This window comes from Enhydra lutris, unplaced genomic scaffold (genome assembly GCF_002288905.1).
Source record: "Enhydra lutris kenyoni isolate GAN:26980312 unplaced genomic scaffold, ASM228890v2 scaffoldscaffold1, whole genome shotgun sequence".
Lineage (NCBI taxonomy): Eukaryota > Metazoa > Chordata > Mammalia > Carnivora > Mustelidae > Enhydra > Enhydra lutris.
This window is the reverse complement of record NW_019154085.1, coordinates 18,409,867-18,427,554: the sequence shown is the minus strand read 5'-3', so window position 1 is coordinate 18,427,554 and position 17,688 is coordinate 18,409,867. Positions and strand designations below refer to the sequence as shown.

General features: G+C 37.8%; 1 protein-coding gene across 2 annotated transcripts in view; it reads right to left on the bottom strand.

Annotated features, from left to right (window-relative positions):
- The window catches only part of LOC111144428 (carboxypeptidase O), a 49,570-nt gene that overhangs the window by 5,041 nt on the left and 26,841 nt on the right, over positions 1-17,688 (bottom strand). For both annotated transcript variants that reach the window (XM_022498738.1, XM_022498729.1), the window contains exons 3-8: positions 9,119-9,218; positions 6,850-6,951; positions 5,812-5,916; positions 4,884-4,994; positions 3,337-3,427; positions 2,022-2,224 (exon numbers count right to left, since the gene is read on the bottom strand). In XM_022498738.1, the coding sequence (XP_022354446.1) occupies positions 2,022-2,224; positions 3,337-3,427; positions 4,884-4,994; positions 5,812-5,916; positions 6,850-6,951; positions 9,119-9,218 (712 nt within the window). The remainder of the gene's footprint in view (positions 1-2,021; positions 2,225-3,336; positions 3,428-4,883; positions 4,995-5,811; positions 5,917-6,849; positions 6,952-9,118; positions 9,219-17,688) is intronic.

The window sequence follows — 17,688 nt, the reverse complement described above, 5'->3', positions numbered from 1 at the left end:
AAACGAAATTTCTAGAGCTCGGGAATAGGAGGAAATAGAACATAGTGATCTGGTCATCAAAGTTGATAGGTGCTCCAAGAAGTAGTATGCCCTTTCTGAACAGAGAGGCAGTATGAGGAGACTGAATGAATGTAGCCTCTGGAGTTGAAGACATGAGTTCCAACCTGGGCTCTAACAATCACTGTCTATTGTTAACTCAAGGTCTCAATTTTCACATCTTCAAAGTGAGCTTATTGTATTGTCGTCGGGTCAGATGAGATAATGGTCCTAAAATCCCCTTATAATTGCAAAGTGCTAAGCAAATGTTAGTTCTTGCCACATCTTGCAAAATGATCACATAGTACAAATGTCTGAAAACACTGCAAGAAAGATTTTGGGATACTACTGGAGGTACTTGATTGTTGGGGGATGGGGTCCCTTCAGCAAAGACAGACACTGGTTTTTCTTTTTGTGCCCAGACATGTGTTCTCCAGGTCATGTTCCAGCAGGAGAGGGACAGGACAGGTAAGAGAATCGGAGGGTCCACAAGCCTCTACGACCTCAAGAACAGAGTGAGCTTAGCCTCCATCCATCCCAACATTCGTTGATAATGAGGGGCTTGTTCTAAATAATAAAAAAAAAGATGAGCAGAGAATAACAAGTGTTGATGAGCAAGTGGGGGAAATTGGAATGCTTGTGCATTGTCAGTCGGAATAAAAAATGGTAAAGCCACTATAGAAAAATATCATGATTCTTCCTCCAAAAATTAAAAACAGAACTGTCATATGATCCATCAATTCTACTTCTGGTTATATCCTCCCAAATTTGAAAGTGGGATCTCAAAGAGATCTTTGTATACCTGTGTTCTTAGACACATTATCTGCAGTAGCTCACAGGTGGAAACAATTCAAATATACATGGACAGACGAATGGATAAAGAAAACACGAGACATACATATGATGAAATATTATTAAGACATAAAAAGGAAGGAAATTCTGACATATAATACAACATGAATGAACCTTGAGGACATTATGCTAAATGAAAGAATTCAGTCACAAAAAGATAGACACTGTATGTTTCCATTTGTACGAGGCATAAAAGTCACAGAAAGTGAAAGTAGAATGGTGGTCTACAGAAGCAACAGGGACTGAGAGTTGCTTTTAGTGGGTATTGAGTGTCCACTGTGCAAGATGAAACAGTTTTGGAGATTAGTTGCACAATAAGGTGAACATACATAACACTACTGAACTGTCCACTTAAAAATGGTGAAGATGATAAAATTTAGGTTATGCAAATTTTGCAGTAATTAAACATAGGAAAAAATACTGTTTTTTAAAAAGATAACAAATATTCCAACAATTCCAAATTTACCCTTCCTTTGATTTGTATCTGCTGTCCTTAAGTGCAAGAAAGGGCAAAGAGACCAGTCCTTTTCAGCAACTGTGCCCGGTGCTTGAGTAAGCACAGCTTCAGAGGACATGGATGTAACAAAATGCACTTTCCCTTCCTGGGATTGGGCTTTGCTGGCACTTCCCCTTACACATATCCTTAAGCAAATACTAGAAGCAGAGTTTTGAAGAAAATAAAGCATTGTGTTTAGCAGAGAAGAGAGCAGATATTATTTAGCCATGTTATTTTAGATATGCCATATTCCACTAACAGCTGGCAAGTTCTTTAAAGCACGGTTCAAAAGCTATAATTGCTGAACGGAGCTTCAAGAGAATTTACAGAAATGAAAGCACATTCCTGCAGATTATTAACATAATCGTCTCATTTATATTATAGACGAATACCTAAGATGTCTCCCAACTTGACACTTTATGAAACAGGTAGTTAATTAATGTAGGTAAAGCAGCATTTAACCTGAAGCCTTCCCAGCAGGTGTCTGGCAAGGTGCAAAATGTAGAAGAAAGAAAATAAGGAAGAGCAGAGAGAACAAAAGCAGGGCGGGAGCCAAAATCTTGAAAATGGAAACCAGGGAAAGGAAAGCCAGGGTCCCACGGAGGCTTTTGTAAAGCCTCTGGTGCTATGGTCTTACCAGCTCTTCATGGTTACTGGACTTATTTTTAGTGTAGCCATAAGGTGTGAGAATGAGCTGCCCGTAAGAGTGCATGGTCAGGAAACACACAATGCTCTCCTTCTTGCTCTCTACAAAGCTGGAAACAGCCTTAGTCTCTGGTTCCGATACTGGTCCTGTCCCACAGAATGTTAAATGGTGGCAGTCTTTCGAGGCACCGATACCTGGAATACACAGAGAACCAGAAAGAAGTGAACATGATACCTAGTTTAGAAGGGACTGAGGGCAAGGAGTCACCCTTGCTCAGAGCAACCTGTGCATGGAACTGGGGCTTGCCCCGGCTTGTCTAAGTTAGTTTTGGCTAAATTAGTGAACGGGGATAGTCATTCAAGGTCGAGCTCAGACAGGCAGGAGGGCTGACATTCTGATTTAGAGACAACCTCCATGCTTCCATGGCCCACAAAGGAAGATGCAGAATGAAATGGTGTTTTCAGTAATCTTTTACTACTGAAATAGATGTTTGGGAATCAGTTCTTGGGTTCCGAGGTCAGGCTAAGTCTCTCTCACTGTCCTACTGGCTTCTGTGTCATTCGAGCTATTTTGCAAGGACACAGTAGTCTGTTCCAAGTGATGATAATAAGGACTACCAGCTGAGCACCGTATACCCCCTGGGCACCTGGGCACAGTGGTTAGCCCCTCTGTGGCAACTCATCAAATTCCCACAACTACCTACTGATTGGATGCTAGGACTACGGCCCCACATTTTAAATAAGAGAAACCTAAAGCAGAAAGATGAAGCGATTTTTCCAAGACCACACAGCAGCCAAGTCTGAGTTTTTACCCTTACCATCTGGTTTTTAATCAGATTGCTCTTAACCATTTCTACCTCCTTATTTGCTTCTGATTCACAGGGCATGTTAAGATTCAGAAACAAGAACATGCCTTAAGGAGAAGGAAATGTTTGCCTTATTTACTCCTGCCTCCCTGCTATAAAAATAATCTGCAAGGATAATTCTCTGATTTTTTTCTTTTCTTTATGAAAATTCATATATTTTAAAATAAAGTGATAGATTTCAAACATATTCCCTTTGATCTAGGTCTTCTTTGCCCTTGTTTAGCCAATTCCACTTGAAAAGGGTCCTGCACTTGAGTGTTGCTGGTTCTTACTACATAGATAATGTCATCCCTTAGGGTGAAAACGCTGGTCAAGAAGTCCAGAGAGCTGTGCAAAATTAGGTGTTTATTTTTGAAAATTATATCTCTAGTAATTCATCTCTGTCCTAGTTTCTCTTCTCCATTTTTTGCTCATCAAGTCATCAACTAAATGTGTACTTACTACACCAGGCCACATTGAAATTTCGATTGAGATCTGTCCCAAAACATGTGCCGTTATTATGGGATGAACGGGATTTCCTCCAAAGCCGGTCCTGCAACAGAAGAACATAGAAATGCTGCTGTTCTGGGGTCTTATAAATCACAGTGTTGGTGATAAGTGGGTGGCCCTGGAGCATAAAAAAAATAGTCCGTAGGATTGTCTGGGAAAACTTGCTTTTAACATGACAAAGCTCGTGCATATATTTTTTAGTCTCACAGATGGACCAGCAACACCCCAAAACAGGAACATCTGTCCAACCCCAGTGTACCTACATGTACACCATCAAATTGGAGGGAGTATGGCCTTTTCCTCATGAGCAGATTAGCAGTGCATGGTGGACGTGATCTGCTTAATCAGGGAAAGATTCAGAGAGTCATTTTTTATGTCCAAGTGATATAGGATGAAAGGTAAATAGCTTGGCAGATGGAAAGAGGCCGTTCCAGGTGTATCAGTGATGGTCTCTGCACATTTCTGGAAGCAGAAGACTGATGAGTGGAGATGAGCATAAAGACAAGTTTCTCCAGACAAGCTTGGAGGGAAGAATTTGATTCACACCTGAGCCAAAAGGCTGCGGCAGGAGAAGGGTTCCCAGGAACCACTTTTGGGAGAGCAAAAAGGAAAAGGGAAGAATGGATACTCTTTAGAAACAGGGGTCCTTGTTTGTGGAGTGATCTGTTTTCAAGAAACTTTTAAAGAGGAAATTTTCTTTTTTTTTTTTTTAAAGATTTTTTGTTTGTTTGTTTATTTGAGAGATAGAGAAAGAGAGCAAGCATTAGTGGGGGAGGGACGGGGCAGGGGCGGAGGGGGAGAACCAGGCAGTCCCCGTATTTTAACAAGCCCTCCCCCCCAGGTGATTCTGATGCAAAATAAAGCTTGAGAACCACTACCATAACAAATTGGACAGCTGAGAAGCAGGCAAGCCTCTGAGCAGGGAGCCAGATGCACAGGGCTCTATCCCAGGACCTTGGGATCATGACCTGAGCCAAAGGCAGATACTTAAACTAATGAACCACCCAGGTAAACCAAGAGACAGTTTCCTATTAACTAAAAAACTTCAGAGATGTTTTCCCCCTGTATAAATGATCACAGTGGAAAATGAAAGTTGGGTTGGAATTTATACACCATTTGTGCCCCTCGTGCTTCAAAACTGGGTGGTTACAGGGTAGTATATGAATTTTATACCAATCTGAGAGGCAGTCCACAAACTTGAAGGAGGTGGACTTGGAGAAAAGTTAAGGCTGGCTGCAAAACTGGGAATATGTCAAAAACAAACAAACATAAAAACATGTGCTGGATTTCAACTCTAACAGGGCCTCCACTTTCTCCATCCTAAACTTGATGTAGATTTTTGGCTTAACAATACTGAGTTAATTTTTATTCCAAATGGGGTTTCTTTCTTTACATGGCTACAAACATTTCTGTTTCTACAATGACTAAGGTCAGAAAAATGAACCTGAGTCAAGATCTAGTTCATGGACTCATCCCACAACCACATTTGATGTACTCACAGTCGTCCAAGTATAGATATAACCATCGATGTTAAGAACGGGAAGAACATAAAAGTCCAGGTTTCTAAGGAGCCTTCCTATCCTTGGGTTGTCTTTATAGTTTTGTAGAATCTGGAAATTTAAGAGAGAAACATTTGAAATGCTCCTGGGGAGAGGTCTTTTTTCGATTTTCTAGTAATTTCAACATAATTATAAGAGGTGATTGCACATGGAACATCTACCTTCTTGCCCTCCAATCCTGCCTCAGCTGTCCAAAATGCAAATTCTGGTTCTCCTCCCCGCCCCCCACCCCGGGCCCCAATTCATTGGGTCTAATGTGGTATGTGAGGTAAAGCCCCAGAATTTGCCTTTCTAACAAGTTCCCTGTTATGGCAACGCTATTGGTCTAGGAACCACACTTTGAGAACTGCTCTTTGCGGGTTTCTTTCTGTTGTGGTTTCTGAAAAGATTAACACAAAAAGTATCTTATAGGGTATGGCTAATATGTAACAATTCACTGAACTAGGTATTTTCCACATGCTAAGTCTCTTCGTCTACACTACAGACCCTCTAAAGAGGCCATTCTAAGCTCCTTCTGCAGGTGAAAAACTAGGGGTCCTGGAGTTAGAAAATTTGCCCAAAACTCTCAGCAAAACACAGCACCAAGCTTTACTCATCTCTGACTTCCATGAAGTATTGTCTCCTACACTTAGATATGTTACTTACTTTCTAGTACATATTATTGTGGATACACTAAAAAGAGATCATAACACCTAACTCAGCTTTCAGTGACGCTACTTATAAATTCCATTTCCCTTGGGGTGAAGGAATAGAGCTGCAGTAGAGAGCTGCATTGTCTACCTGAGAAAAAGCGTGCTTTCTAAATAGCTAAGATTTGACAGGTATTTTTTGGGCAGTTAACCATTATAAGAAAACTAAGGACACTTACTTCTTTCACAAACCATTGGCAAAAAGCTGGGGCAATCCATTCCCTGGCATGAATTCCACAGTCCATCCAAATGATCTTCTTGTAGTTAGCGGACGGTTGGCTGATCTGGAGGAGACATCCATTCTCTATTACCAAAGAATTGCTTATAATCATAAACTGCTGTTTAAAGTTTTCAGTTTTTTTATTCCCCTACAGGTCCTTTCTTCCTCCACTCTGTGATTCCAAGAATGAGGGAGGGATAGTGGGAGACACACCCTTCACTATCCACTCCTGGTCAACCCAATCTTTCCTTTCTCCCTGTGCCATTCTTGTGCAGCAGTTCAGTCTCTCTCCAGTGAGAAAGATCCACTCCTCTTTCAACCTGGCAAGTATGGATTCTCTTTGATGGGTAAAAGGTCATGAACACTTCCAGTTTGTCACAGTCGCATCTGTTTTGAATGTAAATGACCTGGACTCCAGCCATTCATTGAAAGCCAATGGAAGCTGGGCTGATGAAGGCTCTACCTATTTACCAGTGAGAAATTTACAAATTGGGATAAAGACAAGACTGGGTCCATCATATTCAAGGAGACTTTTCCTTAGAGCCTGATCCATTTTCCTAATCCAGTCAGCATATTTCCTAATCCAGCTTTTACCTTCATTCCCTCTTATGATTACCCTTTTTATAAGTATGTGTATTTGATTGTATATCTACCTTTATTGCTTCCTTATTATATACCAATTCTACTCTTCCTTATTATATACCAATTCTACTCTTTAAAATATGCCTCTAGGCAGAGGATGTTTAGATATCTCTTTTGGCTGGCTCAGTTCCCAGTTTGATGGCCTATTGAAAATTAGGTAGGTAGGCACCCCATGCTTAAAATATTAGGCAATCATTCACTCAACTCCTGGGTAAATTTGATTTCAGAGCCAATAGTTGTAGTTCTAGATAACTCTCAAATTTGGGAACATATTTTGTAAATTAACATGTCCACAGTAAGTGGTAAGAGGGCAGTGAACTAAGTAATTAAGGTAATTCCCAGCCTTCTCACTCACCTTTAAATAATACATGGGCCGGGTCTCATAGGTCATTCCTAGGAAATGTTGTGTCACCACTCCAGTGTACTTTTCAGTTATCTGGACCATCCACTGATAGATCTGAAAGAGCCAGGAAGGACTGTGGCTATCAATAAGAAAATCGTTTGTTTGCCTCTAATTAAGATAACTGCTTCTCTCATTAAGATACTGAACTCTTAAGGTGAACCATGAGAGACTATGGACTCTGAACAACAATCTGAGGGTTTTGAAGGTGTGGGGGGTGGGAGGTTGGGGGAACCAGATGGTGGGTATTAGAGAGGGCACGGATTGCATGGAGCACTGGGTGTGGTGCAAAAACAATGAATACTGTTACACTGAAAAGAAATAAAAAATTTAAAAAAAAAGATACTGAACTCTGGACTATTTGCTCTACATTGTGACTGTGTGCTAAACAAAGTACAGGACTAAACCAATGAACTATGCTCACCTCCTCCCATTTTCTGTTGAACTTTACAAATAAGTTATTGAGCATTAATAGTGTCAATAATCCACTGATAACACTTCAGAAACATCATATCCTTCAAATGGCCACAAACCTCTGGACTTGGACCCAATAATGGGTACCCAATCATGCTAGCAGTTTCACGTCACACTGATTTGGGTGGATCCTTTTGGATCCCAACAGTATCCTTTGCTAATGCCTGTGGATCCAAGATTAGAGAAGAGTTGGATACGCCCTTCATAGAGCATGCCAATAGAAGTTTCTAAATCAAACCCAAATTAGTCATTTTGATTCATTTGAGGAGACCTGAATCGATGTTGAATTAATTAAAAGTCTTACACCATGCTTGGAAAGGAAGAGTCTTATACCTTCACCTGGAAGTCTATAATGTGGGGTTCTGTAATGACGAACAGACTGAGGGAATTCATAAACATAAGATAGTCATCAACACATGACAGGATAGTCCCACACTCAGTTTCTGTATAGTTGAAATAGCTATACAATAAGTTATGGCAAATAACCATAGTTGACTTGAGATAATAAATATTCTATTTGAAAATTATAGCATCTCAATTGGCATTCATCTTAACAGATTAAGCACATTAATATAACAGTAATAATATGTCAGTGGAGTATTTTTGATTCAGTTCTGTCAAAGGAGGAGAACGACAACTTCTCACATGGGTGTTGTGCATGCTTCATGATGGGCTGACTCAGATGAAGGTGTCAAAAGCCCTGGGAAAGCTACAAACAGCAGGGCAACAGTAGTAATTATTTATCTGTTGTTTAATCAGAAGTAGAGTAGTGTATTCTATTTACAGTCACAGAAAAGCTGCAAGATCTGTACTGACTTCCTGTTTCACAGGTGAGGAAACCAAAGACCAAAGAGGTTAAGTGTCTTGGTCAAGGTCACAGGGCAAGTGGTCAAGCCAGGTGTGATCTATCTCCCATACCGGAGCTTAAGCTTTCCATGGGCCTTCCTGGATCTTGCTCAAATTTTTAGAATCTTTAGCACTTGGGGGTGATAGCTACAAAAGAATGTGTCAATTCATTCTTTCATTCTTTAAAAAAATATGGAAAATAATAATATACTCCCAAATGCTGAGAGAATAAACGGTAAACCTATTTGGAAAGCAACTTGAACATTTATGTAAAAATTTAGATGTGCTTATCTTTTAACCCAAAGATTCTATGTTTAGAAATTTATACTTCAAAAAAAGCTTTGCATGAAGTCACACACACACTTCACAAATATACATGTATGGTAGCTAATTTTTTACCATATCCAGTTTCAAAAATAACCAAATTCATCTTAGTAACAATATGAGTATTTCTATAAAAGAAATTTTCCCCTTTTAAGAACTACTGCCTGCATCCTTTGTACCCTACAAGAAATACCACATTTTCAGGTAAATGTGATTGACTCACGAGGCTTCTCCATTCCATGTCCCACAGCCATATACATGTTGGCCTTGCCCTGCTTAAACTGGCTAACAATCTGACAAACAAGAATAAGGGTTAATTTTAGTCCATGTTCACAGGAGCAAAACTGGCTAGATTGTTTTTTTCCTTTAATTTCTATTTATTTGCCTTTTTATTTCATATGAAATGATTTATATATTCAACCAATAGATGATTTTCTGCAATCCCTTGAACTCAGTGCACAGGCAAATCTCTACCTCATATTTTGAGGTTCTCTAACCTATGGATATTTACAGTGAACCATCCCTTGCCCATCCTAAAGTAGGCTGTGGCCACCACCAAACTCCATGTGTCCTTGCTCACCTCTTCCATGGGGTGATATTTGGTATAGGAATAGGTGTCCAGGTTCCTCCATGGGCTCACTGTTTCTTCCAAAACCCCTCGTCTGGTTTGTGCTAGGGATCTGCAGAAGAAAGTCAGACTCAAATCAGTGAAGAAACTAGAAGACAATGAGGATTGGAAAGCTGATGAAAAGGTGGTAGAAAGCACTGTGAACAGGCTTTGGAGGAGAAAAGCCAGTGTTAAGAGTCTTCTTGTTGTGACTTACTGACTGTGAGAACTAATTGTATCCCTCCAAATGGTAGTTTCTTCATCAATAGAGTGAGGTGAGGACAGCCATTCCAATCTTGCAGGGAAGCTGGGTAATTCAGTAAGATGTGGTAGATAAACGTACTTTTAAATTTGTAAAAGAAATAATAGCTAAGACTTATTGAACTGAAATGTGTTACAAGACATTCACACAATTTAAATCTCATTTACTTCTCTTGAAAACTCTGAGGTAGGTACTCTTACTATCCCCATTACAGAGATGAAGAAATCAAGTCACAGGGAAAACGTTATCGGGATTGACAATAGCTGACAATAATGGGCAACCTGGTTGAAGAGCCTGCAATATGTTCAAAATTATTTTTAAAAACATTACTGAAGTATGAATATATATAACATTGTACGTTAAACAATGTTATGATATACAATACACATTCAACAATGCTATGCATTTTTTAGTGCTCATGATGACAAGTGTACTTTCAATTCCTTTTATCTATTTTACACATCTCCCTTTTCACCATCCAATTGGATCACTTTGTTCTTTGTAATCAAGTCTGTTTTTGTGTTTGTCTCTTTTTTTCTTTGCTATTTGGTTTATTTCTTAAATTCTGCATGAGTGAAATCTCATGGTATTTATCTTTCTCTGATCTATTTCACTTTACATTATACCCTCTAAGTCCATTCATGTTGTTGCAAATTGCAAGATCCCATTCTTTATTGTGGCCGAGTAATATTCTATATGAATATATAGAGAGAAAATATATATAGAGAGAATATTCTTCTGCTGTTACTATCCCACACCGTGGTCAAACATTTGTTACATTCAGTGAGCGGACATTGACAGACGCATCTTTTTTTCCCAAGGTCCAAACTTTACATTAGGGCTCACTCTTGGTGTTGCACGTTCTATGGATTTAAACAAATGTATAATGATATTTATCCACCATTGTAATATCATAGAGCACAGTCTCACTGTCCTAAAAATCCTCTATGCTCTTCCTATTTATCCTTGCCCCAGCCCAATCACTGGCAACCAATGAAATTTTTTTTTCTCCATTGTTTTTGCCCTTTCCAGAATGTCATGTAGCTGAAATCATACAGTATGTAGCCTTTCAGACTGGCTTCTTTTCTTAGTAACATGCATTTAACTTCTCTCCATGCCTTTTCATGGCTTAATAGCTCATTTCTTTTTAGAGTTGTATATTTCATTATCTGGAAGTACCACAGTTTATTTATCCATTCATTCACTAAGGGCATCTTTCTTAATTGCTTAATTGCCAATTATAAATAAAGATACTACAAACATCTGTGCGCGGGGCTTTGTGTGGGTATAAGTTGCCAGCCAGTTCATTTGGGTAAAGACCAAGAAACCTGACTACTGGATCATGTGGTAAAAGTATGTTTAGTTTTATAAGAAACTACCTTCCAAGAAACTGTCTTCCCAAGTGGCTGGACCATTCTGTATCCCCACCAGCAATGTATGAGAGCTCCTGTTGCTCCACTTCCTTACCAGAATTTGGTGTTGTCACTGTTTTGGATTTGGGCCATTTAATAGAGTATAGTGGTGTCTCATTGTTTTCACTTGCAGTTTCCTTATAACACATGATGTTGAACATCTTTTTGTAGGCATACTTGCCATTGGCATATCTTTGTTGGTGTGGTGTTTTTCAGAGTTTGACTCAAGTTGTTTATTTCCCTATTATTGAATTTTAAGAGTTCTTTGTTTACTTGAAACAACAGTCCTTCATCAGATGCATCTTTTGCAAATATTTTCTCCCAGTTTTTGGCTTGTCTTCTCATTCTCTTGATATCATCCTTTGCAGAGCAGAAGTTTTTAATTTTAATGAAATCCAAGCTATTAATTATTCCTTTTGTGGATTGCTTTTGTGGTGTTATATTTAAAAATCATTGCCATATCCAAGGTCATCTAAGTTTTCTCCTATATTATCATTTTATTTTCAGTGTTCCAAAATTCATTGTTTATGCACCCCACTCAGTTCTCCATGCAATATGTGGCCTCTTTAATACCCACACCACAAGGCTAACCCATCCCCCTACTCACCTCCCCTCCAAAACTCTCAGTTTGTTTCTCAGAGTCCACTGTGTCTCGTGATTTGTCTCCCCCTCCAATTTCCCCAACTCACTTCTCCTCTCCAACTCCCAGTGTCCTCCATGTTATTCCTTATGTTCCACAAGTAAATGAAACTATATGATAATTGACTCTCTCTGTTTGACTTATCTCACTCAGCATCATCTCTTCCAGTCCTGTCCATGTTGATACAAAAGTTGGGTATTCATCCTTTCTGATGGAGGCATAGTACTCCATTGTACATATGGATCATATCTTCTTTATCCATTCATCTGTTGAAGGGCATCTTGGTTCTTTCCACAGTTTTGCAACTGCGGCCATTGCTGCTATGAACATTGGGGTACAGATGGCCCTTCTTTTCATTACATCTGTACCTTTGGGGTAAATACCCAGTGGTGGAATTGTATGGTCATAGGGTAGCTCTATTTTTAGTATCTTAAGGAATCTCCACACTGTTTTCCAAAGTGGCTGCACCAACTTGCATTCCCACCAACAGTGTAAGAGGGTTCCCCTTTCTCCACATCATCTCCAACACATGTTGTTTCCTGTCTTGTTAATTTTGGCCACTCTAACTGGTGTAAGGTGGTATCTCAATGTGGTTTTGATTTGAATCTCCCTGATGGCTAATGATGATGAACATTTTTTCATGTGTCTGTTAGCCATTTGTATGTCTTTTTTGGAGAAGTGTCTGTTCATGTCTTCTGCCCATTTTTTGATGTGATTATCTGCTTTGTATGTGTTGAGTTTGAGGACTTCTTTATAGATCTTGGATATCAGCCCTTTGTCTGTAGTGTCATTTGCGAATATCTTCTCCCATTCTGTGGGTTGCCTCTTTGTTTTGTTGACTGTTTCCTTTGCTGTGCAGAAGTTTTTGATCTTGATGAAGTCCCAAAAGTTCATTTTTGCTTTTGTTTCCTTTGCCTTTGGGGACATTATCTTAAAAGAAGTTGCTGTGGCCGATGTCAAAGAGGTTATTGCTTATGTTCTCCTCTAAGATTTTGATAGATTCCTGCCTCACATTGAGGTCTTTTATCCATTTGGAGTTTATCTTTGTGTATGTTGTAAGAGAATGGTCAAGTTTCATTCTTCTATACATAGCTGTCTAATTTTCCCAGCACCATTTATTGAAGACACTGTCTTTTTTTCCACTATATATTTTTTCCTGCTTTGTCAAAGATTATTTGACCATAGAGTTGAGGGTCCATATCTGGGCTCTCTACTCTGTTCCACTAGTCTATGTGTCTGTTTTTGTGCCAGTACCATGCTGTCTTGGTGATCACAGCTTTGGACCTGACAGATTCCCTGGAAAATTCTACTAAACACTCAAAAAAAGAAATAATACCTATTCTCCTGAAGCAGTTTCAAAAAATAGAAACAGAAGGAAAACTTCCAGACTCTCATTATGAAGCCAGAATTACCCTGATCCCCAAACCAGGCAAAGACCCCACCAAAAAAGAGAATTTCAGACCAATATCCCTGATGAATATGAATGCTAAGATTCTCAACAAGATCCTAGCTAATAGGGTCCAACAGTACATTAAAAAGATTATCCACCATGACCAGGTGGGATTTAACCATGGTATGCAGGAGAGGTTCAACATTCACAAATCAATCAATGTGATAGAACAAATCAATAAGAGAAGAGAGAAGAACCACATGGTCCTCTCAATTGATGCAAAAAAAGCATTTGACAAGATACAGCATCCATTCCTGATTAAAACTCTTCAAAGTATAGTTATAGAGGGAACATTCCTCAACTTCATAAAATCTATCTGTGAAAAATCCACAGTGAATATCATCCTCAATGGGGAAAAGCTGACCGCCTTCCCTTTGAGATCAGGGACACGACAAGGATGTCCACTCTCACCACTGGTATTCAGCATAGTACTAGAAGTCCTAGCAACAGCAATCATACAACAAAAAGAAATAAAATATATTCAAATTAGCAACAAAGAAGTCAAACTCACTCTCTTCACAGATGACATGATACTTTACATGGAAAACCCAAAAGACTCCACCCCCAAACTACTAGAACCCATACAGCAATTCAGTAATATGGCAGGATACAAAATCAATGTACAGATATCAGTTGCTTTCTTGTACACTAACAATGAAAATATAGAAAGGGAAATTAGAGAATCAATTCCATTTACTAAAACACCAAGAACCATAAGGTACCTTGGAATAAACCTAACCAAAGAGGTAAAGTATCTGTACTCAAGGAACTACAGAACACTCATGAAAGAAATTGAAGAAGATACAAAAAGATGGAAGAGCATTCCATGCTGATGGATCAGAAGAATAAACATTGTTAAAATGTCTATACTGCCTAGAGCAATCTATACTTTCAATGCCATTCTGATCAAAATTCCACCGGCACTTTTCAAAGAGCTGGATCAAACAATCTTAAAATTTGTATAGAACCAGAAGAGACCCCAAATTGGTAAGGAAATGTTGAAAAAGAAAAACAAGGGGCGCCTGGGTGGCTCAGTGGGTTAAAGCCTCTGCCTTCAGCTCCGGTCATGATCCCAGGGTCCTGGGATCAAGCCCCACATCAGGCTCTCTGCTCATCAGGGAACCTGCTTCCCTTCCTCTCTCTCTGCCTGCCTCTCTGCCTACTTGTGATCTCTGTCGGTCAAATAAATAAGTAAAATCTTGGGAAAAAAAAAGAAAAAGAAAAACAAAACTGGGGCATCACATTGCTTGGTTTTCTATATTATCTTCTAGGAGTCTTTTAGTTTTACATTTTACATTTAGGTCTACAATTCAATTTGAGTTAATTTCTATGAAGGGTATAAGGTCTGTGTCTAGATTCACTTTTTTTTTTTTTTTTGTCATGTGGATGTCCAGTTGTTCCTGTATCACTTGTTAAAAAGACTATTTTGCTCTATTGTGTTCTTTGTTCTTTTGTCAAAATCAATTAATTATATTCATGTGGGTCTATTTCTGGGCGTTCTATTCTGTTCCCTTGATCTATTTCTCTCTTCTTTCATCAATACCACATTGTCTTGATTACTGTAGCTTTATAATAAGTCTTGAAGTCAGGTAGTGTCAGTCCTACAACTTTGTTCTTCAATATTATGTTGGCTATTCTGAGTCATTTACCTTTCCATATATACTTCAGAACCAACTTGTCAATATCCAAAAAATAACTTGCTAGGATTCTGATTGGGATTGCACTGAATCTATAGATCAAGTTGGGAAGAACTGACCTTTTGACAATATTGAGTCTTCCTATCTATTTATATGGAACATCTCTCCATTTGTTTAGTTCTTTGATGTCTTTCATTAGAGTTTTATAGCTTTTCTCATATAGATCTTGTACATATTTTCTTAGGTTTATACCCAAGTATTTTATTTGGGGGGAAGGGGTTGATAATATAAATGTAATATGTTTTTAGTTTAAAATTTCTCTTGCTCATTGCTGGTATATAGAAAAGCAATTGACTTTTGTACATTAACCTTGTATCCTACAGCCTTGCTATAACTACTTATTAATTCCAGGAGTTTTTTTTGTCATTCTTTCAGATTTTCTACATAGAGGGTCATGTCATCAGTGAACATAGACAGTTTTATTTCTTCCTTTCCAATATGTATACCTACTATCTCCATTACTTGTCTGATGGTATTAGGTTAAACCTCCCATGCAATGTTCAAAAGCAGTTTGAAGAGTGGACATCCTTCCCTTGTTTCTGGTCTTAGCAGAAAACTTTCTAATTTTTCACTATTAAGTTGCTTTTTATGATGTTGGGGAAGTTCCCTTCTATACCTAATATACTGAGTTTTTATCACAAATGGATGTTGGTATTTGTCAAATGCTTTTGCTGTATCTATTGATTCTGTATCATGTGATTTTTTAATTTTTCCCCTATTGATGTGGTGGATTACATGAGTTGATTATCAAATATGAAACCAGCTTTGCACATCTGGGATAAATTTCACTGGTGGTTGTGCTGTATAATTATTTTTATGTATTGTTGGATTCAATTTGCTAATATTTTGTTGTGGGTTTTTATATCTATGTTCATATGAGATATATTGGTCTATAATTTTGTTTTGTTTTTTCATATTTTTTTTCTGATTTTGGTATTAGGATAATGGTAACCTCATAGAATAAGTCAGGAAATATTCCTTCTGTTTCCATCTTCTGATAGAGATTGTAGAGAATTAGTGTAATTTCTTCTTTAAGTGTTTGATAGAATTCATCAAAGACCCCATCTGGGCCTGATGCTTTCTTTTTTGGAAAGTTATTTATTATTAATTCAGTTTCTTTAATATATATAGGTCTATTCAGATTGTCTACTTATTGTTTATCTTTTGACAGTTTATTTTATTTATTTATCTATTTATTTATTTAGAGTGGAGGGAAGGGGTAGAGGGAGAGGGAGAGAGAAACCTAAGCAGACTCTGCACTGAGTGTGGAGATCTCACAACCCTGAGATAGACCTGAGCCCAAACCAAGAGTTGGACATTCAACTGACTATGTCACCCAGGTGCCCCGACAAACAGTTTAAAAAAAACTATTCAGTTCCTCTCCTCTATAGCAGATATTGTGCCAGTACTTAAGAGAACACTTTAGTGCACTTTATATAATTTATTCTCATTACAACATGTGAAGTGTCATCATCCATATTTTATAAATAAGAAAACTGAGGCCAAGAGCAATTTAAGTAACTTGCAAATAGTCACAGAGTCAGTAAGTCACACAGCGAGTACCCTCTCTGTAAGCCGCACGAATGTTTGATGAATGTTTTAGTCTCCTAGCTAAAAGCCTTTATTTAGGCAAGAAACAAGATTATATTCTCATTATGAACACATACTAGCTGATAATTCATTTACCCAACAAATATGTATGGAGTGATTACCATGTTAATAGCAGTAGGATCTGAGCCTTTGAGAAGCTGGAGTGTGAACTTCTGGATAGTGATCTCGCATTGCAAGGATATATGTCAGAGATTGAATTAGTTAATGTTTCAATGACTTCTGTGTGTGTGTGTGTGTGTGTGTGTGTGTGTGTGTGTGTATTTACTTTTTTTAAATTTTTATTTTTTTAATTTCTTTTCAGTGTTCCAGAATTCATTGTTTATGTACCACACCCAGTGTTCCATGCAATACATGCCCTCCTTAGTACACACCACCAGGCTCACCCAACCTCCCACCCCCCACCCTCCAAAACCTTCAGATTGTTCTCACTGTCCACAGTCTCTCATGGTTCATCTCCCCCTCCAATTTCCCCCAACTCCCTTCAATGACTTTTATCTATTTTCTCATTTTTCTCCCTGAACATCTGTGGTATTATATCTGCTCTTTCCCTAAAACTTCATTTCCTTATCTTCCCAAAAGTTTCTTATAAAGATTAATAAATAAATTTGATAAATTTAATAAATAAATTTAATAAATTAAATGTAATCCATGTTATAGTGAGCACAACTCTGACACCTAGTTAATGCTTAATAAATGTTAAGACACACAAGTAGTTCAAAACAAAGCAAAGCAAAATGCTATTTAGGTGCAATAGTTTTAAAAATGAAAATTGCATGGAGAATAATTTATCCGCCTACCTGGTATTGTCTTTAAACAATACCAAACCATAAAATATTTTGATAGAATTAATTAAAACTCAAGTTCCATTCATAGTTACATAACTCCAGTAACTGGATTGACTAAATTTTAATTTTTTAATCTGGTTTATTTAGCACCATATGCCACAATTACCCACTGTGATAGAATCAATTTCCCAACACAATTCTATGACTTTAAACTTGGAACTATATTTATTATTTTTAATTGTTACTAATATATATAAGAATAGCTAATATTAATAAGAATTGTTATTCTCAATGAGTTCTTTACCCTCAAAACTGTAAATGTTTTATTACACTGTTGAATGAATTTTACCTTATTTACCTTGTTCAAATGAAAATCTCATGAGATAAGATTGCCTAAATAATCAGTTAAAATAATGAAAATGAATTTTAGAAGGAGATTAAAAGAAGCAAATGTAATTAAAATTATAATAGTTGAGGAGCTATATGCTTCTCCATGTTATTCAGGGATTTGTTTCTAATACTTATCATTCATTTGATTTTTTTGTTAAATAAGCAAGAGTCCTTCATTCAGAGTGAGCAATTCTAATATAAAATACATATACTGGTAGAAACAATACATTGAAGTTGACTGACAAAACACATTTTCATTTATAAAGAAAATATGTACAACCATTGGTGTGTTTCAA